Source organism: Periplaneta americana, chromosome 16 (genome assembly GCF_040183065.1).
Source record: "Periplaneta americana isolate PAMFEO1 chromosome 16, P.americana_PAMFEO1_priV1, whole genome shotgun sequence".
NCBI lineage: Eukaryota > Metazoa > Arthropoda > Insecta > Blattodea > Blattidae > Periplaneta > Periplaneta americana.
The window spans coordinates 54,679,885-54,705,733 of NC_091132.1; the positions used below are offsets into that span (position 1 = coordinate 54,679,885).

The 25,849-nt window shown below is 34.5% G+C and overlaps 1 protein-coding gene across 1 annotated transcript; it reads left to right on the forward strand.

Annotated features, from left to right (window-relative positions):
- The first annotated feature begins 1,183 nt into the window (after positions 1-1,183).
- Positions 1,184-25,608, forward strand: LOC138691232 (uncharacterized). Its single transcript, XM_069813040.1, has 5 exons — positions 1,184-1,233; positions 17,455-17,516; positions 17,995-18,031; positions 19,747-19,890; positions 25,020-25,608. Exons 2-5 carry the CDS (start codon positions 17,463-17,465, stop codon positions 25,187-25,189), a joined length of 405 nt encoding a protein of 134 aa, XP_069669141.1. The 5' UTR covers positions 1,184-1,233; positions 17,455-17,462; the 3' UTR covers positions 25,190-25,608.
- The last annotated feature ends 241 nt before the right edge of the window (positions 25,609-25,849 follow it).

A 25,849-nucleotide genomic window follows, 5' to 3' on the forward strand; every position in this document is an offset into this window, starting at 1 on the left:
CATAACAATAATGGTGTTAACATCATGTTTAAAATATCAACTTTGTGTGTATGTGTTGTAGCAGAGCAACTTCAAGTTCAGAAACGTAAACTGTTTTGATGTATAAAATTAATTACTTTTAGCGTGACCTGAAATTTGTTTATAGTTTTTGTTACAGATTCAAAAATATCTCCTCCTCGAGTTCGATCCTTTAGTGAAATGACATCTACAAGATCCCCATGAACATTGAAATCTGAATCGACACTCCTTATGAATATAGCTAGCTGCGCCGTATCTTTGCGGTCGGTACTTTTATCAAGAGCTATAGTGAGTGACAAGTAAAAGTTTTTATTCTTGCTATCAGTTGTTCCTCCAAGTTATCCCCTATTTCTGATACGCGCTCTGCAACAATATTACGAGACAAACATATAGACTTAAAATCATTAACGTATTCCGGACATATCCCTTTTGCAACAGCTGTGAGACAGCCTATCACAAATTCTCCGTCAGTAAATAGCTTTAAAGCCGTTGCAATAATTTCACAAATTTTGTAGCTAGCACGAACCAAGCTTATTCCACTAACACCCGATGATGATGGAAGGTTTTCTGAATTCAATCTTGATTTTAATTCTTCTACAGCCTTTTCACGAGTGAAACCGGATAACTCTTCTGGTCCATAAGCTTCAGCATGACGTGTAGAATTAAAATGCCTTTTAATATTGTGATGGCTAATGTATCCAAGTTCTTTTCTACATATTAAGCAATGTGCCTTTCCGTCCTTTATCTGTCCATTCACTATTGAATCGTCGTTCCATATCCATACCAGCCGCCAGAGTTAATAAACGCACTGCATACAGAACACTGCTACAGCGAGCTGACTGGCGTTTCAGCTCAGCTACAATAGGAAACAGTATTAATCGTTTCACAGTTTGAGAGCGCTGTTCGACATCCCTGAGCTATATGTTACTGCTGGACTTAACGTACACATAAATTACAAACGAAGCAAGGTTGTTATAAAAAGCGTTGTCACTTCCTGTTTTTCCCCCTACGCTGTATCTTATCAAAATGAATATTATTTTAGTTGTGCTGAGAAATGCACGACACGCATATTTAATGTATGATACGCTTAAAGTAATGCGATTTTTGAACAGCAATGTGTACACGACGTCAAGAAATTTTAGTATAAAAGGAAGTACAGTAACTCAAGTTTACCATTATTTCCTGAAGAGTTATACATCAGAGTAGGCCTACAAGGTATGTAAACTTCATTATTTTTCGCCAATGGTTCATGTAACTTATAATGTTATTTCACTTACAAATTATAATTTTGTTATTTAACATTGAGGTCCATTGTCTATGCCGATGACGTGAATATGTTAGGAGAAAATCCACAAACTATTAGGGAAAACACGGGAATTTTACCGGAAGTAAGTAAAGAGATAGATTTGGAAGTAAATCTCGAAAAGACAAAGTATATGATTATGTCTCGTGACCAGAACATAGTACGAAATGGAAATATAAAAATTGGAAATTTATCCTTTGAAGAGGTGGAAAAATTCAAATATCTTGGAGCAACAGTAACAAATATATATGTCACTCGGGAGGAAATTAACGCAGAATAAATATGGGAATGTGTGTTATTATTCGGTTGAGAAGCTTTTATCATCCAGTCTGCTCCCAAAAAAGCTGAAAGTTAGAATTTATAAAACAGTTATATTACCGATTGTTCTGTATGGTTGTGAAACTTGGACTCTCACTTTGAGAGAGGAACAGAGGTTAAGGGTGTTTGAGAAAAGATACTTAGGAAAATATTTGGGGCTAAGAGGGATGAAGTTACAGGAGAATGGAGAAAGTTACACAACGCAGAATTGCACGCATTGTATTCTTCACCTGACATAATTAGGAACATTAAATCCAGACTTTGATATGTGTAGGGCATGTAGCACGTATGGACGAATCCAGAAATGCATATAGAGTGTTAGTTGGGAGGCCGGAGGGAAAAAGACCTTTGGGGAGGCCGAGGCGTAGATGGGGGAATAATATTAAAATGGATTTGACGGAGGTGGGATATAATGGTAGAGACTGGATTAATCTTAATCAGGATAGGGACCAATGGCGGGCTTATGTGAGGACGGCAATGAATCTCCGAGTTCCTTGAAAGCCATAAGTAATTATCACTGAGGTTCATAATCTTCAAACTTCACAGAGTATATTTTTCTAGTAACCTATATTTAATTCAAAATCTTAGTAAACATATTTCACTGGGACTATGGCGATACATCACATTTTTTTTCTTACTAGTAATTTTACCCAGACGTCATCTTTTCGAATAGCATGAGTAGATGCCACAGTTCTTGTAGAAGAATAAATATGGCTGAAGTGAGATTCTGGCTACTCATTTCCTTTTCGATCTGAAATTAAAGAAAGAATAACAAAATGTCTTCTATCACAATACAACTTCAGTTCCAGTTAAAGTATTCCGTACCTCACAAGAAATATTATTATCACATTAATAATAAGTAAATATTTTCAGTTCCGGATATATCGGAAATTAAACATATTATGCAATACCTTTACATAAATTTGATTGAGGTTCTGGCTTATATGTACATAATTATATTATCAGGCAGTAGGTCTATATCTCATTTGATGATATGTGTCAGAGGAAAAACAATTGTTTGTGTGTATCAGAAGTCTAATTAGTGTAATATGTAGATAATCGCGATGTATGCAATGGAGGGGGAAAGGAATTGGCCATCCTACCCTTCTTGGCCAAGTTGCCTCATAAGTGATGTCTTGTTGGTATTACTTGTGAGGTTCAGACCTGTCTTCGGACAGTTGATTAAACAACAATACCTTTATATGAACAGTATAGGGGAAAAGCAATCAAAGTCACAATTCTCTTAAGGGTGATGCCATCATCTAATTCAGTACCTAATATTACTGCAAACTTTCGTGTTTTTTCTTATCAAAACTGGTAAAGAAGGATTGTTACCACGGATGCAGTCATTCTTTGCTACTTTTTCATTAGGAACAGCAACATAAAGGAAACGTGGTATTGTACACCAACTCAAACAAATAAAGAGATAAAAGAAAGTTTAAAATAAAAAATATAGAATTAATATCACTACCTTAAAAAGTAATACAAAACATACTCATAAATAAAATACTAGCATACTCAGCCAAAAAATTAAAGCAAAACCACCACTTCTAAATTTTGTAGTAATATACTGAATTAGATGACATCCCCCTTAAGAAAATTGTGACTTTGATTGTTTTTCCCCTGTACTCTTCATATGAGCCGTTCAGAGCTCTGAACGGCTCATATAAACTAGGCTAATGATTCGGTCATTATTTTACAAATTTAAATGACATGATTATATATTTTGCCTGTAAATGTATATACGAAGAACAGAGAGATTGAGAGAGAAAAAAAAACAAAGAGAAGGTAGGAATTGTATTTTGTGTATTATTTATTTGAGCTGTTCAGAGCAAAAGTGGTGTAAGTCAAAATTGACTTACTCATATATTATATTCGCCTTTTTATTTCACACTTTACAACTAAAGTTATCAATTTTTTAAGGAATTACAAGGGACTAATGAAGCGATAAAATTTCACATAGAAAACTGACAATTTATCCAATTCAGTTACTAAAAAATAATTTTATTAGGCTTAAATTAATAGTATTTTGAGACAGATTTTGCCGCGCGTTACAATTTTTTATTTTTTAACCAATTTTATTGTAAAAATTTCCTGCATGAGTAGTTGAACTTGACAGCAATTTACACTTCTGATTTGATTACATATGTCGCGCTCTTATTTAGAACATCTGCTCACTTGTTCACAAGAGGAAACACTCTCTCTGTACGAACATTGCTATCTGGTACGCTAAGAAAAAACTCACTATTTTTTTTTTTATTTGTAACGTGAACGTTCTTTGATTTTAAACCTGCGAGCACTGAAAAGCCATTTCTGGAAAGCATTAACATCAACAGAGACTCCACATTTTTATGTATCTCTGTGATAAAAAATATCATATAAATCATCTTCATTCACAGCAAAATTAAATTAATGAAATGACGAGAGGGAATACCTGAAAATAAAAATACGGGACCTAGGGAACTATTAAAATTAGGGCCAACTGAGAGAGATCCGGGGAAATATAGGAGGGTCGGCAATCCTACTTACAATCTCTTTGCCCATTCATTCCTTCGTCAAGTAGAAGATGACGTCTATCCAAAGAAGAAGTGGAGAAAAAGCTATGGTATGTAAAAATAGTTTTTTTAGATAACCATTCCTAAAAGTACAACTTTCAAAACTAGGCAAGCGTATTAAGACTGAACATTATGCAGTAGCGTGAGAAAAGTATTTGAACACTGATATTCAACTGTTTCCGTCGACTGCCAATTGTTTACCACCAGCACACAGCAGCAATCGCAACCGATGAATAAAACAATTTAACCAATAGCAGGCCTACTTTTAAAAATGACCGGATTTGGTTAAGAAACGTATACATAAATTAAATAAATTATATCAATAATTATTTTATTTATGACTATAATATGAACAAATTAAGAATTAAATTTAACTACAAAAAATAAGGCGCACTCGGCTTTCAACCGTGGACCCGTTGACCTACAGTGAATACTTTAACACTGAGCTATATTACCGAATGCTTTTATGTGATAATAGGTTTGTTTCAGCACGGTTCAGAATCGATTCTGAACTGCTTACTCATACGTAGTAGCAGAATAGCTCAATGTGGGTTCCAACAAGACTAGAACTGATTCCGAACCTATACTGTTACGTGTTCCAAGTTCCAACATGCTTTAGAACTCGTTCGGAACGAGTGAAATTGGTTCTCGATTAAAGGTGCATCTACAGTTCTACACGGTTCAACTTTTCTTTCAACTTTACACATTCAAACAATGCATGCAAGATTGATATTTAATATTAATTGATATATATATATATATATATATATATATATATATATATATATATATATATATATAGGCTATATACGTAGTGAATATGACGTTCAAAACGGCGCACCATGTAGACACAAAATCTTCATGTATCGTAATTGAAAGCGCGTTTTAAATTCAATTCTTTCAATATTCTTTCCAGATTGCATGCGTACCTACGCGCATGGAAAATTGAACTGTGTAGATGCAGCTTAAGAGCTGGAACTGGGAATTCTGAAGTGCTGACGCATGCGCAGATGGTTTAATCCGAAGTTACGGTTAAAATCGTTGCTTACGATAAAATGCTTCGAGACTAGGCAGGTTAAAATAAAAAAAGTAGTGATTTGGAAGGTGACAGCGGTATATTTTACGAAGAATTAAGTTCGGAATATGAATATAATTTTAATATGAGAAGAAACTCCAAAGGCCGTGAAAGAAGGGTTCAAGAAATGTTCCATCAACGTAAAATCCCCAACTATAGTTCTGGCACCGTAAACAGCTGGCGCATGGGTCGGTATTAGTTACGGTACGCGTTCTGAATTGCTTGCTGGAACAAACTTATTATTTCACTAATAGAATGAGGGAATACATCAATCAGTAGAGAAGGTGGGATAATAGCCTCTATATCAGCAAGGTCGAATTGTTGTCTAGAAAAGAGTGTACAATAATTTTTTTAACTATTTTGTTCTTAGGTTTCTCCACTCCGCTTGTGGTCTCGTTTCGCAAATATCCTTGCTCATAAAATAAAGTGTCATTTTTAACACTTTATTGTAAATAGCTATTATTTACAGTGTCATTCAGCCACCGAATTGTGTGTTTTGTACTTTATGGTTTACACTGTGGATTTATGTTCCGAGGTCACTCTCAGGCGTAGTTTCTAGTCTCGCTTGGTCCGATCATCTGGTTTTTCAAAGGTATTTCCTAGCCGTAATGCAGATTTCAGGCAATTCCCTACCGAATCCTCGCACTCATCTCGCCAAATACCATTTTGCTCTCATCAATTCAACCATCACCACATTTCCGCGCAGTTCATACAGCAAGATTATAAAGAACCTCATGTCCTGTGTTCTTATTCCAGTACTCAACAAGCCTGTGTATCCCTGTCCTGTAAAATTCGCCATCAGTGTAACAAAAAATGAGCCATTTCTTAACAGTTTTTATGGCAGCATCAATATTGGAAAAGCACTACCCTCGAAATACGTTCTTCATAACATATGGAAGTCCGAAGTAAGAAAATCAGATTCCAAAGTAGATGTGTAGAGAAAGTCTGTATATAAAATAACTCTTCTCGGGTTCTCAGCCAGGTGAGTTGGAGATTAGCCTCCAAGCTTTCGACGGCTAGCTCTGCCATCTTCTTCAGGGACAGATGGCAGAGCTAGCCGTCGAAAGCTTGGAGGCTAATCTCCAACTCACCTGGCTGAGAACCCGAGAAGAGTTATTCTACATCAAACGCCGGGAAAGCCTCAAGTCATACATCTGTATATAAAGTTTGCATTATATTCGCTTGCCAGTTCGCATTGCGTTATTACGCTGAAATGAGAATGTTCGTTTTTCTGTCGAACAATTCGCGAAAATCTACATTCTTCATTGTCTCACACAGCGAGCTGCATTTTCTATAAAAATTTAATGAAAAGCTAATGCACTATGTATTAATTTCGTAACATCCTAGGAAGATGTAATATCAAAATTTCAGTACGGTACAGCAAATAAAACTAATGGCATTCGGAGGATCAAAGCCAGTGAGATGCACATTAATCCTAAGCCTTGTCATAGAGTAGTTCAGCTATTCCAAATTTTTGTGATATTATATATTTTATGAAATCGATATTAGCCGTAAGTGACAAAGATCCAACTCAACTGCAGAAATATTCTAAGAACATTGAGTAGAGAAGTCATAAAAATAAAGATTAAATTTTACGAAACTAAGGCTGTTACAACAACCTGTCTTTATGGCCAAGGGCGCCCGCAGTATTCAATCTCAGTGGTAGCAAAATGGTCAGAAAATTAGAGGAAATGGATGGACGAGGAACGAGAAAAATGAACATGAAAAATGGCCGAGGGTTTGAGGAAACATGTATCGAACACATAGAGAAAAAAATTAAAAAAACGCATAAAAAATATAAATCCCCCCCCGTGGACGCCCTTGTATATATATTTTTTTTATTTTTATTGGGTTATTTTACGACGCTGTATCAACATCTAGGTCATTTAGCGTCTGAATGATATGAAGGTGATAATGCCTGTGAAATGAGTCTGGGGTCTAGCACCGAAAGTTACCCAGCATTTGCTCGTATTGGGTTGAGGGAAAACCCCGGAAAAAACCTCAACCAGGTAACTTGCCCCGACCGGGATTCGAACCCGGGCCACCTGGTTTCGCAGCCAGACGCGCTGACCGCTACTCCACACGCCCTTGTATATGGCAATGAATTCATGGAGCATAAGAAGGAGAAAAGGTGAGATGAGTTGTGTGAACTTTGTTTTGGACTATTCAAAACTTTCTTTTATAGCTACAGTTTTTTTAATTGGGATGTGGCATAACAAGTCTTATTATTATTTGTCACTTTTTATTAATTGTCTTTAACTGGTATTGGCACTGTGGTAAAATTTTATTGATAGTTGATGTCTTATTATCACAAAGTGGTGCAAATGGATGTTTTGCTTCATCAACAGCATCTTCTCTTGATGAAACTCAACTAACTTAAATCATTGCACTGTTACCCTTTACATGGCTTTCAATGTGCCATTTAGATACAAAATAACCATTATGATGACGTACTAGTAAAAATTACATTTTGTACCATTATTATTGATCCTACACTGCCGCCCAGGGGCGGATGCAAGGGTGGGAATTAAGGGGATATATCCCCTCCCGAAATTTTGAGAAAAATACGAAACAAGAAACAAAAATAATATTAATTTTAATTCGTGAATGTACATAGGAATTAGAGAGTTTTCCACATAAAGTCTCTTTGCTAAAATGTTACATTCCAAGAACTGCAGGAAGACAAACACGGCGTTCTTACTTCAAGACAGAGAGTCATGAAGAATATTTTAGGCTTTTAATTTTCCTTCTCTTCTTAGACTATTTCATTAGTCAGCTCAAGGGCAGGTTTTTAAATCATAAGGCAATCCTAAAGTCCATACAAACCTTGCTGCCTAAAAACATAGTGCGAGCATCAGATGAAGATTTAGAAACTGCTGTTGAGGCTGTAGTAAATCAGTGGCCCAATGATGTTGATGCATCACCAGAGTCTTTCTTCAATGAATTGAAGATGTGGAGAAGAACTTTCCTTGATCAGAAAAATCTTCACCTAATACCTACTGATTTTATATCATCTTTGAACAGGTGCAATGAAATTATTTTTCCCTGCACTCGCAAGGCGCTGAAACTTTTCTGCACGTTGCCTGTAACTACAGCAACACCAAAACGGTCGTTCTCAACATTGCGGTATTTGAAGACTTACTTGAGGAGCAGACAGAATAAATGCACTGGCCTTGATGTATATACATAAAAATGTAGAAGTAAAAGGTCATGAAGTACTGGATGAAATGTCTAAGAAGCCTCGTCACCTTCTTCTATAAATATCATTGTTTTTGTATTGCAGTCATTGTAAATGTTAAAATTAAAAACTTATGGTTTATTTAACAACGCTCGCAATTGCCGAGGATATATCAGCATCGCCGGTGTGCCGGAATTTTTTCCCTCAGGACTTTTTTTACATGCCAGTAAATCGACTGATATGAGGCCTTTCGTATTTAAACACACTTAAATGCCATCAAGCTGGGTTGGGGTAGAACCCGCAACTTCGAACACAGAAGGCTATAGGCCTACCGACTACGCTACTCAGGCCAATTTGTAAATGTTTGTGACTCGGAAACAAATTGTGAATATATAAACTTATTTCTCATTACTCTATTTTTACTATCTCCTCAAATCCCTCCCCGAAAAATAATCCTGCGTCCGCCCCTGCTGCCCCCCTTGATGAAGTGTCATTTTGTCTCTTTTTACCTATCTCTTTTCTAGTTCATGAACTGCTCAAAATCAGGAAATTCTTCATTTGTGTCACAATTTTCATTCATAGTGGTTTTAACCCTTAAAATCGCAAAGTATCCTATAGGATAGAACAGGTTAATAGGCTATATGCTATAATTTTAGTAAACCAATAGAAAAATTGATAGGAAAATTAAAATTTCACAATACTATAATATTGTACAACATATAAAATATGGATATTGTGATAGTTTTCTTTACAGTCCGACACAGTTTAATAAACTAGTATGAGAAATGAAGTTTTGCCAATTTAAGGGTTAATGATCTAATTTTGAAAATTTGTGCCCTCATAGGAAACAATAATGGGTTAATTATTTCTGTTTTCCAAGTACTGTAGGCCTACACCATGTTTCTTTTTACAATGTGTGACGAGATTATTCTTTCTATTGAACTGGGCATTACAGTCTGAGCATTTAAATTTCTTATCATCCAAAATAGCTTCTTTATATGTTTTCTTTGCGTAATTTTTAAGTTTTCAAATGTAAAAAGCAACTATACAGAGGTCACATTCAACGTTCTTCGTTTTATTGTTACAAAGCCATTATTATCAGTTTGTTTTGTACTTATGTACTGTAATTTTAACTCTCGGCATTCGTTACAAGCAAGTCTACAAATTACATATAACAATTTTAATTACCTGTATTTTGTCTTCCAATGTGGTCCACAATTTCTTTTGAGAGCAAAGCTAGCGTCATAAAAATTACACTAAAACTGTTTCCCACTTATTTTTCCCACGTAGGCTATTATTATTTTAACACAGAAAAGGAAACTCATATTAACATTAGCGCGCCACAGTGACTGTCTACTGTTTACGAGAAAGACCGAACAAAAACGAAACGCGCAGCTGTAAATGTATTACCAGGTATTACTGTGCTACAATAGCTGCTATTTTTTAATGTTCGGAATAATCGAATTATTTCTGTAATCGAATTATTATTCGATTGTAGGATTAAATCATTCGAATGTATTAATTTTTTTTTTTTCGAATGAACTGTTCAATAAATGCAGTATGTTGATTACTCATGCATATCGTCAGGGCGTTTCAATCAAATGGAATCTTTCGAAATATACTGTAGGCCTATATGGAAGATTAGCGTTCTCTCTTTTCACGTCATATCGCTGGAGTGTTTCGTCAAATGAGTGTTTCATTCCAATAAAGGTCAGGGCCAGATACAAAACAGCCGCACACAACATTTAAAACGTATCCTTCTATTGTTGCGCCATATAAATGATCCTGAATGTGAAGCTCTTGTAGCTTTGATCCTTCTGTAAGGTAAGTCCGTTCATTGTTACCGATATTTTTCAAAATAGACTTAACATTGGAAATTTTGTTTACATTCAATATTAAATCTCGTATACCAACAGTTAAACTAGTAGGCTGAATACTTCTTGTTAAAGAAGCCAAGCATTTGCTGTCCCAGTCATGACATAAATTCCTTTATTCATGTGTTGTTTCTTTGCATCTTTTTCTTTCTTTTCTTTATTTCCTTTTCTCTTTCTGTTATTTATATTTCTTCCTTTCTTGGTTCAGTTATTTACTTTCTTCTCCCTTATTTCTTTGACGTGCTTTTGTTTCTTTCTGTTACTGTTACTATCTGCTTTTATTTTATATTTTCCTTCGTTTCATTAATTGCTTTCTTCTCATTTTTCCCCATTTCCCATCTTTCTTTACTTATTTCTTCTTGTTCTTCCTTTCTCACCTTCTTTATTTTTCTTCCTGTTTCTCCAAAGTACATTTCTTATTATTTCTTTCTTTTGTCTTCTTAAGTCAATTCCTCATTGTGTTCAGATAGACCTACAAACTGAACATTGAAAATTGACTTTACATTATTTAATAATTAGTTTCTTCGACTATAATATCTGATCTTACTGTAATTGTGTCAGCTAAGAATAATCTTCATCTTACGATGTTTGGTGACGTATACACGTCCGTTGATGTGACATATTAATGAATTTAAATACTTATTAAGTTACAATCATAACATCACAGTTCCTTCATTCTCTTCTTCTGTATTTTTCTCAGTCTTTCTTTGCCTCTTTGTTCCTTTTGTTCTTAATTTCCCTGACCGTTTTCTTTTTTGATCCAGTTCATCCTATCTCTCTCTTTGTTTCTTTCTGTCATGTTTGCTTTGTGTTTTCTCTTTCCCCCCCTATTTTCTTTTTCTTCCTCACTGTTTTTTTTATAATTTCTCTATTCTTTTTTCTCATTAATTTTATTGTGCTTTTCTTATTATATTCAAATCTACTTATAGGCCTACTTTGAAAATTCATTTTACATTTCATTAATCTTTTTTGTCCAATTGTATTAACTTAAGGTACCGGTATTTAATATTGCATTTTAGTCGGAAAAAAAGTATTAATTGCTGTAATTTTTATAATACAATTGCCCCATTCTTTCGTTCTTTTTTCTTCAATTTTTCATTCTTCTTTATTGTAACAGACGAATTGTTTCTATGAAAATTCAAGTATATTTTTAAAGTTAGATACTAGCCTATTTTAAATACATGAATTGCACGAAATAGTTTAAATTGTGCACAGGTTCGGCTTTGGTACTCTTACTACATCCTTATGATCATATTATATTATCTCATATTTGTATTACAGATAATATGGTATAAAACATACCTATTTGAAGTTTTCAATCATCAGTGATTAACATTTCTTTTTATTCTTTAAAATTAAGATTTTCTTTCAATATTACGATATTGCATTAACAGTGGTGTTCAAAATCTTCAAGAGCATTCATGAAACAGTTTTTATTTTCTTTCTGATAACCATGGTCTTCTTCTTGTTTGCATTTATTTTCATCCCGTACTGCTCACAGCTGTCATTTAGCTTCGCTAGCATATCCCTTAGTATTACAGTAATATATTGACATAAAATTATTTTAGTCCTCCTTTGTAGCATCATGGTCTAAGGTGCCATGCCTGAATTGCATTATAGAATGAAGAAATGTTGTGTTTACTTTCTTATCATAAGAAGGAGAGGGAGAGAGGGGGAGAGAGAAAGAGAATTGTGATGCTGCAAAAAATAATTTTTGGCATTTTCACGAAAATATATATTTCCAGCATTCCTGATACCAAAGAAGTTGTTTCCAATACACGTTTCCAGCATCCCTGATACTCATTTGCACTCAAAATAGTCGTTTCATCTCAAAAAACTGTTGGATTAAAACTTTCATTCAGATGAAAAATTTAAAGCAAAGCATGAACACAAGTCACGGAATCAAAACAACTAAAACATTTTAATTCATAATTTACTTTGCGATATGTAACAATAATCTTTTTAAAATTTTCCACTGTCATGTATTTTTCTTAGGAATATAGTCATAATAACCACTTTCACCTGTTAAAATAAAAATTAAGTTGTGAATTACCTAGTTGACTAGTTTCGGCTTCGTGTCAGCTATCTTCTGAACTAGTGAGGTCCTTGCTTTTTCTGCTTTCTTCAGTTGTTTTGCTGGGGGATGCGTTTGCGTTTGGTAGTGTGGAGTCAGAAAGGGTGTGTGTTCTGAAATTTAGTGGTGTAGTGAGGATGAGTTGCAGGTGTGTTTGTAGTGTGTAGTTTTTTTAGAATGCTCTAGATACACAAGCAGAAGTGGGGGTCAGAGAGGCATAGCTAATACCACAGTCTAGTATATACAGTCACGAAGCTCAATACGTAGTAAATATGCATCCATAGATAGTTGCTAACCAATAGGATCGCTAATATTGCCTCATTACAGACAATGCGAAATAGTACCGGCACAGTCTATTGTTCCTAACACCCTCACAACTCGAGCTTCGTGACTGTATATACTAGACTGTGCTAATACAGTACTTTTTTTTCTCTTTCTCTCTTGTATGGAGGAGGGAACCGAAGGCTTACACTGCAGTCTAAGACTTATTGTACTTACCACTCCTATTCTGTAAATGAGTGGATAGCCGAACGGCCGAATTCTTGTACCTACAAGTACAGCACACTGCGTCGTAAACTCAACCCAGGCTATGGCAAGGATGATGGTGATATGTGAATTAATGATGGCGAAAAGAGTCTGAGGTCCAATGCCAAAAGTTACCAAGCAATTCTGCTTCAATTGATTAAGGGAAACCCCAGAAAAACCCCGACCTGGTTTCATGATTAGATGTGCTAGCCATTACTCCACAGCGGTGGACAAACTTACTTACATTCCTCAGTTTATTTTCATCAGGAAGATATTTCCCCATCCATGACTTCATTCATACGCCTGAGCATTGAAAACTTCGATTTTTCTTCAGCACACTAGCACACTGAGTCGTGTAATAAACATAACCAACAGCAGGGGCGGACGCAGGATTTTTTTTCGGGGAGGGATTTGAGGAGATAGTAAAAATGGAGTAATGAGAAATAAGTTTATATATTCACAATTTGTTTCCGAGTCACAAACATTTACAAATTGGCCTGAGTAGCGTAGTCGGTAGGCCTATAGCCTTCTGTGCTCGAAGTTGCGGGTTCTACCCCAACCCAGCTCGATGGCATTTAAGTGTGTTTAAATACGAAAGGCCTCATATCAGTCGATTTACTGGCATGTAAAAAAAGTCCTGAGGGAAAAAATTCCGGCACACCGGCGATGCTGATATATCCTCGGCAATTGCGAGCGTTGTTAAATAAACCATAAGTTTTTAATTTTAACATTTACAATGACTGCAATACAAAAACAATGATATTTATAGAAGAAGGTGACGAGGCTTCTTAGACATTTCATCCAGTACTTCATGACCTTTTACTTCTACATTTTTATGTATATACATCAAGGCCAGTGCATTTATTCTGTCTGCTCCTCAAGTAAGTCTTCAAATACCGCAATGTTGAGAACGACCGTTTTGGTGTTGCTGTAGTTACAGGCAACGTGCAGAAAAGTTTCAGCGCCTTGCGAGTGCAGGGAAAAATAATTTCATTGCACCTGTTCAAAGATGATATAAAATCAGTAGGTATTAGGTGAAGATTTTTCTGATCAAGGAAAGTTCTTCTCCACATCTTCAATTTATTGAAGAAAGACTCTGGTGATGCATCAACATCATTGGGCCACTGATTTACTACAGCCTCAACAGCAGTTTCTAAATCTTCATCTGATGCTCGCACTATGTTTTTAGGCAGCAAGGTTTGTATGGACTTTAGGATTGCCTTATGATTTAAAAACCTGTCCTTGAGCTGACTAATGAAATAGTCTAAGAAGAGAAGGAAAATTAAAAGCCTAAAATACTCTTCATGACTCTCTGTCTTGAAGTAAGAACGCTGTGTTTGTCTTCCTGCAGTTCTTGGAATGTAACATTTTAGCAAAGAGACTTTACGTGGAAAACTCTCTAATTCCTATGTACATTCACGAATTAAAATTAATATTATTTTTTGTTTCTTGTTTCGTATTTTTCTCAAAATTTCGGGAGGGGATATATCCCCTTAATCCCCCCCCCTTGCATCCGCCCCTGGCCAACAGTGCCTGTAAGTCACAATTAGAAAAGTTGCGAAACTGCTATTTTTAATTGAAAATGTTGACTGGCAGTAACAACAGCTACGTAGATAGCACAGGTGTAATAGAATGTACACTGTATAATTTAAGAACCATCATATTCATGTTGTATAAAAAAATTAAGTACCGGTATAATTATAATTTTACAATTTTTGAATGTGCAAAAATAGGTATTTAAGGCACTGAAATTGATATTAAACACTCAAATAGGCATTTTAGAGTAGGCCTACTATAAAACTCTATCATATTTTATTATGTTTCATTAAATACGGACATATTTACCAGTGGCTGTTCCTTGGGGGAGGGAAGGGAGGAACGTCCTCCTCACATTTTCTTCTTTTGAAAGTAAATACCAAATAAAATATGTACCTTGAAATTCGAGGAAGATTCGAAAATTTTTAAGTTCACAGCTATAAGAAAATCTCAGTTGATCGAGTTTTAAACGACGCGCGCTCATGTGCTGTAGAAAACTGTGAGAAAGATGCGAGATTGTCTGTGTTGAGGAAAGGCACTCCATTCCTCCTCTACTGCAGTTTACACACATAGACAACAGCGCACTAGCGGCCAGAGAGAGAAAAGCAGAGTTTTAAAGCAAGTAAATGAACGGAGAGGGAGGAGATCCTCCTCTGAATCAGCACATGGGCGGGAAATAGAAACTGACTGGTCGTGCAGCAAGCTCGCTACCGCTGCCACCTAACGATGCTGCATTCAACAACACTATGAAAGACACCATGTAAACTTTTTTTAAAATTATAAATCAAAAATATTATTCATTGCACTTTATATAGGCTACTATTCATGTTTTGAAACTTTCGTGGATATTTTAAAGTTAAAGTCGGGTTCATGTAAAACAAAGAGGAAGTAGTTCGGCTCCTGAAATTCACTTCTATTCATTGTTTACTAGACAGGGCAACAGCCAAGTTGTCAGTTTTGTACAAATATATTTGAAACTGAAAGTAGGTACTCCAAACTACATCATTTTTAACATAAAAAATTAATCGGCCACTAGCAACTTTGAACAATAATGATAGTATGACTTTACAAGAACTGACATTCTTCAAAAGGATGTGATACTGAAGTTGTAAAATGTACATGTGGCAACACAGACCACGTAGGTCAGTGCAGTGTTCTCGCTTTCCTCAGATTATTTCCCATTCCCATTTCCATTTCCATAAAACGGTTCCGGTTACGAGTTAGTAGCTAGTCTCTTCCAACACGTGTGATGCTGTAGTGTGCTCGAAAAATGCTACGAAGTTGTGAATTTCCTTGTAATTGTTAATTTGTGCAATTATTCAACAATGAATGGAAGTGAAAACATAATATATTTTGGACAATTTAGGAAACTCAGTTTACAAGAACAGATTATTGCTATACAGAAGGGAAGGCCAACCCCAACACTACCTGGTCTTACATGTATGCATGTAGGCTAATTTGTAGTATGTTTCATTCAAGAAGGTGTCATTTCGTGCTGTTAACTTCTTTCCTCCTCTTAAGAAATATGCAGAAGCCGCCACTGATATTTACACACTTTTGAATTAATGCATTTTCTTTAAAATCTCAGGGCTAGTAGGCCTATCAATAATAAGGGAAGTTTAATAATTCGCACTCAGAAAAAAATTATACATTTAAATTATACATCTTGATTACACAACTTTTAACATTATATCACTTCCGAATATAAAGTTTATATTCCTTTCATGTGTTAAATACTAGGTTACAGTACCTTGTTGAGTAGATTCGGCCAGTGCTATTCTCAGAACTAGATGGTCTTCGCAGCTTTTGATTGACTTTACTTACTTACTTACAAATGCCTTTGAAGGAACCCGAAGGTTCATTGCCGCCCTCACATAAGCCCGCCAGCAGTCCCTATCCTGTGCAAGATTAATCCAGTCTTTATCATCACACCCCACTTCCCTCAAATCCATTTTAGTATTATCCTCCCATCTACGTCTCGGCCTCCCTAAAGGTATTTTTCCCTCCGGTCTCCCAACTAACACTCTATATGCATTTCTGGATTCGCCCATACGTGCTACATGCCCTGCCCATCTCAAATGTCTGGATTTTAAGTTCCTAATTATGTTAGGTGAAGAATACAATGAGTGCAGTTCTGTGTTGTGTAACTTTCTCCATTCTCCTGTAACTTCATCCCGCTTAGCCCCAAATATTTTCCTAAGCATCTTATTCTCAAACACCCTTAACCTATATTCCTTTCTAAGAGTGAGAGTCCAAGTTTCACAACCATACAGAAGAACCGGTAATATAACTGTTTTATAAATTCTAACTTTCAGATTTTTGGACAGCAGACTGGATGATAAGAGCTTCTCAACCGAATAATAACACGCATTTCCCATATTTATTCTGCGTTTAATTTCCTCCCGAGTGTCATTTATATTTGTTACTGTTGCTCCAAGATATTTGAATTTTTCCACCTCTTCGAAGGATAAATCTCCAATTTTTATATTTCCATTTCGTACAATATTCTCGTCACGAGACATAATCATATACTTTGTCTTTTCGGGATTTACTTCCAAACCGATCGTTTTACTTGCTTCAAGTAAAATTTCCGTGTTTTCCCTAATCGTTTGTGTATTTTCTCCTAACATATTCACGTCATCTGCACTTTACATTATTTATTTATTTATTTAACTTGGTAGAGATAAGGCCATCAGGCCTTCTCTTCTGCTCTACCAGGCGATTACAACTACAATATTAAGAATACGCCTACAATTACACTATACAAACACACCTCCACAGGAATCGCAATCAGAAGGTACAAAGACCGCCCAGTTCTGAGGCTAGCCCACAGGCTGAAACTAGTCAACAAGGTACCTACCAGTACCGTAATGTAGTATTTATCACGTTAAAGCAATATAAACTTTATATTCCGAAACTTAAATTATTGAAATTATCATAAATCTCTCTCATTAAACAATTTTAGCTATTTATTTTTAACGACCAATACATTTTCCAGAAGAGAAAATGGCAGCAAAGACTGTACGCCTTCTGTTCCTCTTTTCAGCATTGATATATCAGGTAAGATTACAATATTCTTATATAATTCTGTACTAGACATATGCAAGGATTACTATTTCAGCTAACTATATGATATAGACATCTTAAAAATGAAAATATTTACTGGCATTCTGTCATACTATCACACTCGTCATTCTTGATTACACTCTTTTAACACTTATATGTCGCTGAAGAAATATTAAGTTATTTAAATGAGTGAGTGAGTGAGTGAGTGAGTGAGTGAGTGAGTGAGTGAGTGAGTGAGTGAGTGAGTGAGTGAGTGAGTGAGTGAGTGAGTGTTAAAACGTTTTAAATACCTGCATATCTTTTAATTATAAACAAACTTGAGATTTAAATCTAGGATGCAGAATAATGATAGATTAAAAATAAATTCAATGCAAAATCTATTGACTAAATGTACTGGTACTCTTCCTTCTTTATAAAATTACCGTATATATACAAATCAGCATTCAATTTACTGTTTTCTATCTTTTTCCAGAATTCAATTCTCACTAAAGCCGAGATAAATAACGATGGTATGTATACATGTATGTAGTACTCTATTCTAATAGTAGCATATTGTTTTTAATTACTATGAATCATTTAGAGAATGGAGAAGAAAAGATATTTTATTTACCTTCTGTGTCACTTTAATATTATATTTGCAGTCAGAAAGGTTTATAATGTTAAATTTAACATTATTCCCGTGGTATTGGGATTTAAATATGAGAGAGGTTAAAAGGTTCTAAAATTGCGAAATTAACCATACAGAAATCCAATCTTCAATTCCAAACCTATTTATTTCAATTTATGTATTAAGCAAAAACTACTCTTAAACACACTTCTTATCAGTTTGAGTGAGTCATCGCTGTCTCGTTTAGAAGAGGATTAGAATTGTATAAATATACATAAGCCTAGTAAATATTAACATTTTATATTCGTCTACTCATATTGGTATAACTAACTTATTGTGTATAATCATTTAAATATTAATATACAGGCTGAGTAAAAAGTATGGAACAATGCTTGTAACTTTCTTATTTCTAATTTTATGAAGAAATTATTTCTACAAAAGTTGTAGGCTATCAAAGAAGGAATATTTTGAACATGTTTTCAAATACTATGCTTCTCATTTATAAAGAGTGTGCCAATGAGTCTGTTTTTTTTTTAATTCACCAATTTAGGATTCTTCAGGTCTTAGTACATACAAAATCATATTTTTTTGTCATTTATAAACTACTGTTTTGTAAAAATGACTTCTTTTGATGACAATGTATGTATAGGCCTACTGAACAAAGGGAAAGTTTAACGCTAACCACTAGGATCACTACTATTGCCTCATCACAGACAATGCGAAATAGTACCAGCACAGTCTATTGTTCCTAGTACCCTCAACAACTCAAGCTTCGTGACTGTATATACTAGACTGTGATATTGGAATGAAATAACCATTGTTATTCAATTGTTTTTATTAGCTTTATTCACTTGTTTCTACTAGCTTTTGTCTACAATTGTTTAATCCAAAGTGTCCTCAAATTGTTGTACTGAAGCATTAAAATTCCCTTTTGTTCAGTACACATACATTGTCATCAAAAGAGGTAATTTTTACAAAATAATAGTTTACAAATGACAAAAAAAAAATGATTTTGTACGTACTGAGACCTGATGAATCCAAATATGGGAAATAAGTACAGGCTACTACCACAGTCTAGTATATACAGTCACGAAGCTTGAGTTGTGAGGGTCCTAGGAACAATAGACTGTGCCGTTACTATTTCGTATTGTCTGTGATGAGGTGATATTAGCGATCCTAGTGGTTAGTAACTATCTATGGATGCATATTTACTACGTATTGAGCTTCGTGACTGTATATACTAGACTGTGCTACTACTTTAAAAAATTGACTCATTGGCACACACTTTATAAATGAAAAGCATAGTATTTTAAAACATGTTCAAAATATTCCTTCTTTGATGCCCTACAACTTTTGTATAAATAGTTTCTTCATAAAATTAGAAATAAGGAAGTTACATGCATTGTTCCATTCAAAATATTCTTTCTTTGATACCCTACAACTTTTGTATAAATAGTTTCTCCATAAAATTAGAAATAAGAAAGTTACAAGCACTGTTCCATACTTTTTACTCACTCTGTATAATAGCCACAAAAATTGTTTCAGAGTGAAGTTAATAACATTGTAATCCAATACAATGTAATATAAAGTATAAAGTTTAATTGTTTTATTTTTCAGATATTAAAGAATTTGAAGCAGTAAATAATTTAATCCAAGCACAGTTGCTAAGAGTGGAAAATGTTATTGGTAATGAAACAAAAGTTCATGATGGTATGCAGGATCTTCAAAAGAGAATGACGGAAATTATAAAGCATGGAAAAGGTAAAAATGAACTCTTCCAATAAATAACTTTTGTGCAATGGTAGGGCTCTTAACTTGCCATTATTAACCCCGACTGTACAAAAATGGCTCATAGATGTCATTAATACCGAGAAACATAGACCATTTAGTTCGACAGAGGCTATCCAGTGTACATCACAGATGGTGGCCTACATTACATTCGTAATGAATGATGACGATGGAAAATTGTTTGAATGTCACAGGGGACATGGAGTACCCAGAGAAAACCCCTACATTGCCTGGACCACAGGCTTTCCCAACTCAACTTATAAATTTAGGATGGATTAACTGGGATTTGAACCCAGGTTCCCTGGCTTATAAACTCAGCACATCAGAACTGAGCCACCATGGCGGACTAATAAATATGACAGATGTATAAATATGTCATGGTTTTTACTACTTACAGGTACTTACCAGTACCATGTAGTTCAAATGATATATATACTATCCCTGAAGATAATGTTAGTATAGAAAATTGTTTATTGTGAGACAATATTCGAGAAATACTTCAGATGCTAATTATTAAGAACTGTGAACTATATTCACTCTACAGTTAATATAAAAGTCGGTGACATATAAATAACATATTATATTTACCCTTAATATATTTTAAGCAGTAACAATTACAGTACCAATACCTATTTTATGTGAACTTGTGTCAAATGAATGGTGTGCAATCATCAGCTTCACACATATCTTTCTACATTATACATCTTGATTACAGTTATGAAGATGGCTGATAACAGGCTGAAACATGTTAACGAGGCAATGTAAAATTTAACACAAGGAAGACACATAATACGTTTTCTGAAGCCATATCTTTCTCTTCGCAAACTCACAAGTTTGTTGTTATTTTAGCACAGTTACCTATGCAAGTTGTTCAAATCAGCTCAAATGTGTAAAATAACATAGAAAAGGTGTAATTGGTTATTTTACGACACTTTTCAACTGCTGTGGTTATAAAGCGTCTGAATGAAATGAAGGTGATAATGCCAGCAAAATGAGTCCAGAATCCAACACCGAAAGTTACTCAGCATTTTCTCTTACTGGGTTGAGGGAAAACTCCATAAAAAAAACCTTAATCAGGTAACTTGCTCCAACCAGGATTTGAACCCAGGCCTGCTCATTTCATGGTCAGAAATGTTACTCTACAGCAGTGGACGAAAAGGTGTAGATTTGATTTTTCTATTGCTGGTGATCAAAAAAAAAATCACAACGTTTCGAGAATTGGCTCTATCTTCGTCTTCAAGTAATAAAAAATGGGAGGAGAAGAGATTCCTATTTTTTTGTTCATTACAAATGGCTACTGCTCAACTGACCCTATAAGCGAGGAGAGAGGTAACGAGGTTTAATTTGTAACTCTTAATCATGTTGTTCGCTCTACAATGGATTAGAAAATTGATATGGCAGGAAGTTTTAGACAGTGATATTTGCAGTTTTTATAGTTTATGGAATTCAGGATGATGTCGGGTCCATACTAGTTCAATAGTCTCCATTCTAATGAGGGAGAAAGGAACATTAAATTGTTTAGAAGAGATGTAGATTGGACTTATGTTACTGGTAATGATAAAGGAAATCACAATGTTTCGATGATTTACGTATCATCGCTTTCTTCAGTGATTTAGATGTTTGTAACAACTTCAAATATTAAGGAACTCCTTCTCACTCCCTTTTTGATCACATCAAGACGAAAATAGAATCAATCTTAGAAACATTGTGGTTTCCTTTTTCTTCAATGGCAATAGAAAAATTTCAATCTACACCTCTTTTAAACAATTCATTATTGCATTCTTCCTTGTTTATATCAATAAAAGAACACAAGTTTCTTACCTAAATAAACATAGGTACTTCTTTCGACAATTCATCAAGTGGTTTTCCGTTCACATTAATAACTTTCAGCTCTATTCATTAAAATAATTTATATGATACCATGTTCTCTGCGACTGTTTATAACTCATGGAATTGGTACAATGGACGTAGGTATAAGTCATACATACATACACATCCTCCCACTCTTTTTTCCCCTTTTCATCCCACTCTCCCGCTTTCCTTCACTCTCTGTTTCTCCAATTCTGAATCTTAATTTCGGTACGGTATAATATAACTAAGCCATACCCACGAGTTTTGTGGGCTTAGATAATGCGGGTAGTTCTTACATTTTATTTACACTTACTTGGAAATACTTGTACCTAATTCTAATGAATATCATTTCACTCTTAAATGTCGACTTTGAATATTTTCAGTTCAGTAATGTTCAAGTTATTCTGTCCAAAAATGTTTAGCCCTTAAACAAAATTCTTCTGTGATTAATAAAATTAATCATAATATTTAGGCAGTTCAGAAAAAGACAGATTAGAAGCTCTTCTATAAATTATTATTTCAGTTATTATGAGAATAAGATCCCAAAATCACTGAGAAAATAATCAACAACTATTAGGTGAGTGAAAATGTGTATTTTGGCATCTAGAATCTATAGGCCTAGTGTTAGTTGGGAGGTCGGAGGGAAAAAGACCTTTGGGGAGGCCGAGACGTAGGTGGGAAGATAATATTAAAATGGATTTGAGGGAGGTGGGATATGATGGTAGAGACTGGATTAATATTGCTCAGGATAGGGACCAATGGCGGGCTTATGTGAGGGCAGCAATGAACCTCCGGGTTCCTTAAAAGCCAGTAAGGAAGTAAGTAAGAATCTATAGGCCTATATGACCAATTTTTTTATTTATTTAAGTCTGATTCATATACTATGAGTTTGCATAACACAGAATAGTATAAAAAGAGAATGCAAACATTAAAATATTAAGAATAGCAAATCGTAGTGCCCTCTTCTCGAAATTCAATTAAATCCACCTATACTTTACATTTTATCTTTTTTTTTTTTCCTTCGACTTTATTTCATTTTGTCACTAAAATTACAGTTTAAGGGTAAGTTGTATGAGGTTTTGTGCTGTCAGTGTAGTCAACCACCCGAATGAAATGTAATGAATGAAGTAATTTCCATACCATACTATAATTCCGTGCAAATACAATATTCGACAAAATTAATAAACCTTCCATTTTATGCAAATTAAATCTCAGAGCATCAATAATTTCTTAATTACTTGACGAATATATGACAAGAATGTAGAAAATGATGAAACACCAGGATGGATTTATTCTTCTTGCCTTCTATTTATTTAAATATTATAAATTTAATATGAAATATAATTTTATTTTTATTGAGTATCCATTTTATATTAATAAAGTAAAATAATAAAGATTAATTCAACAAAAAACTACAAAAAAATAAATACATTCCAGTAGCACTGGTAGTAAATTATAAACGACAGATTAATCAACGCATTAAGAAACAAATATGGCACCTAAATGCAATCACTGCTTTTCATATATATTTTTCCTTTTCATTTTTTTTTCATTTCATTTATTGTATTTCATAGATCTTACATTAGCATTGAAGCTTTAAGATGTGGAACAAGTCAAAATTTTACAAGATTACAATTTTTTAGAGAGATGAAGTGAAGTGAGGCTGAGGATTCACCATAGATTACCTGGCATTGTCTTATGGTTGGAGAAAACCTAGGAAAAAATTCAACCAGGTAATCAGACCAAATGGGGATCTAACCGAAGCCCGAACGCAGCTCCGAATCAGCAGGCTAGCGAGTCTGCTAACTGAGCTAATATGCTGTATATAGCAATCAGATGATTAAATTTACAAACCTAAACAATTATTCATCAGTTGAATTATAAAATATAATATATAATGTCATATTCTTGTAAATGTGTCAGAATCTATATAAAAGCTTCATTCTATAGAGAAAAGAGCATTGGTCTTATGGAGATGTAACAATATTACGAGTACATAATTGTATGTTATGTTATAATTAATGTCTCAAATACGAGAGCTATTCAGAAATCAACTTCCGATTGTCAATTGTGGATTGCTAGATCGTTGCAGGAAGATGGCGCTTGCGCAGTAGCCACAAGTAAAGACATAATAATGCTCCCATGCATCGCACACTCATTTCCGTTCATTAGTCTATGAGAAACAGCTGTTGATAATGGACGTGATTATTACTCATCCTGCAAGTTGTGAGGTCCGTTTGGTTATTCGATTTCTTCACGAAGAAGGAATTAACGCTGCTGAGATTCACCACCGATTGTGTCGTGTTTATGGCAACATTATGAGTAATAGTGCTATATGGGACTGGTACAGGAAATTTAAGAATGTGCATGAAGATGTGCACAATGAGGGAGGTCAAGGACGACATTCAATTGTGACTGTTGAACTCATTCAACAAATTGCTTAAAAAACATTGTTTCACAATTTCTGAACTCTCAGAAGCTCATGGAAGGAGTGAAAACCTGGCTGAGTACACACGCGGCATCCTTTTATGAAGAAGGAATACACAAGATGGTCCCATGTTATGACAAGTGTTTGAATTTATATGGCGACTATGTTAAAAAATAGTGTCACTATCCAGGAACGTTTTCCAGGCAATAAATAGTTTGTAACATTGTTTGTGTGTATGTGTTTTTTTTTTTTGTGCCAATCGGAAGTTGATTTCTGAATAGCCCTCGTACAATACCACAGTACCACTATGTGACAATAGTATAATGGACTTGGTTACTTACAAGGTTCACTCTTAAAACCGATACCAGTATCTCTACAGACGTGGAAATCTCTACAGAGTTATGTTCTTAGTGATAAGATTACAATAAATAAATACATTAATCATTATTTTCAAATTGTTTTTTATTCATTCTTGGATACCGTACACTCTTTCAACACTTCTATAATCATTGATTAACAATAACTTCTTTACTGTGTTAATATTATAAATCACTGAATAAGTTATAAATGCTTTACTACAGTATTTAATATTAGGGCCTATGGTAAATTACCTTCCTGACTAGTTTCGATGTGGTGTCCGTCATCAGAAGCTAGTCAGCTGAGGTAATTTACCATAATATTAACACAGTAAAGCAGATGTACCTTATTCAGTGATTGTTTCTTAATTAAAATATAGCAGTAAATATAAGTACTTCTTATTTCCTTATTTTCCTTTATGGCACGCCACATTTTCCTTCATAAGAATTCTTTCTTTATGTTTCAGCCGGCCATGCAACACCATCTACTGTAAAGGACGCAATAAGTCAGATAAGAATCATCGTTCCACTTGCAGAACAATCAACTATATACATAGAAGAAATGTTAACAAAGTGCAAGCAGTTGAGAAGTACATTAAGAAGTACCATACCAAAACTGGAAATGTTACTGAATTAATATAATTTAAAAGTTTAAGAAAACATTAGAAACTCAATGTACACAAATGAGAGTTTGTGGCGACATTCAAAACTGTGAGCACTTGCATTCAGTAACTTATTTATTATATTTATATCTAATTTTATATTTAAGGTTCGTGTAGTGCAGGTGCTATTATTAAGCATCTTCAAGGTACTTGTACTTTCTAACATGTATATTAGTGTTAATTTGTGGTCCTCTATTTAAGTAATATTCACCAACAATAGATAAGTTTATTAAACCTTTGTAAGTGCTGCATTAAGTGTTAAAAGTCTTGTAATCATGCTACTGTATATGTAAAATTAGAGGAAACTGAAGTTTGCAATTACATTGTACATGCTTTTTATTATTATTGTTAGTACCGGTAGTTACATAATAAAAGTTGTTTGCACTTTCCTGTAGTTGTAACACTTTTATAATGTTTAAAAATTCAGTCATTTTAGCATTAGTCCCTCAACAACCACAATTTCTTTAAAACTCAAATGTCACTTATTCGGCTTAGACTCTTAATTATGTACAGCCCTATTAATAGTTGATTGTGCTGACATCACATTATTTGTTACAAATGGATGGGGTCTATGCTCAGGAATGTCCATTTTGAACTTAGAAATTACAAGAACTAACTTGTCAACTGCTGATTGT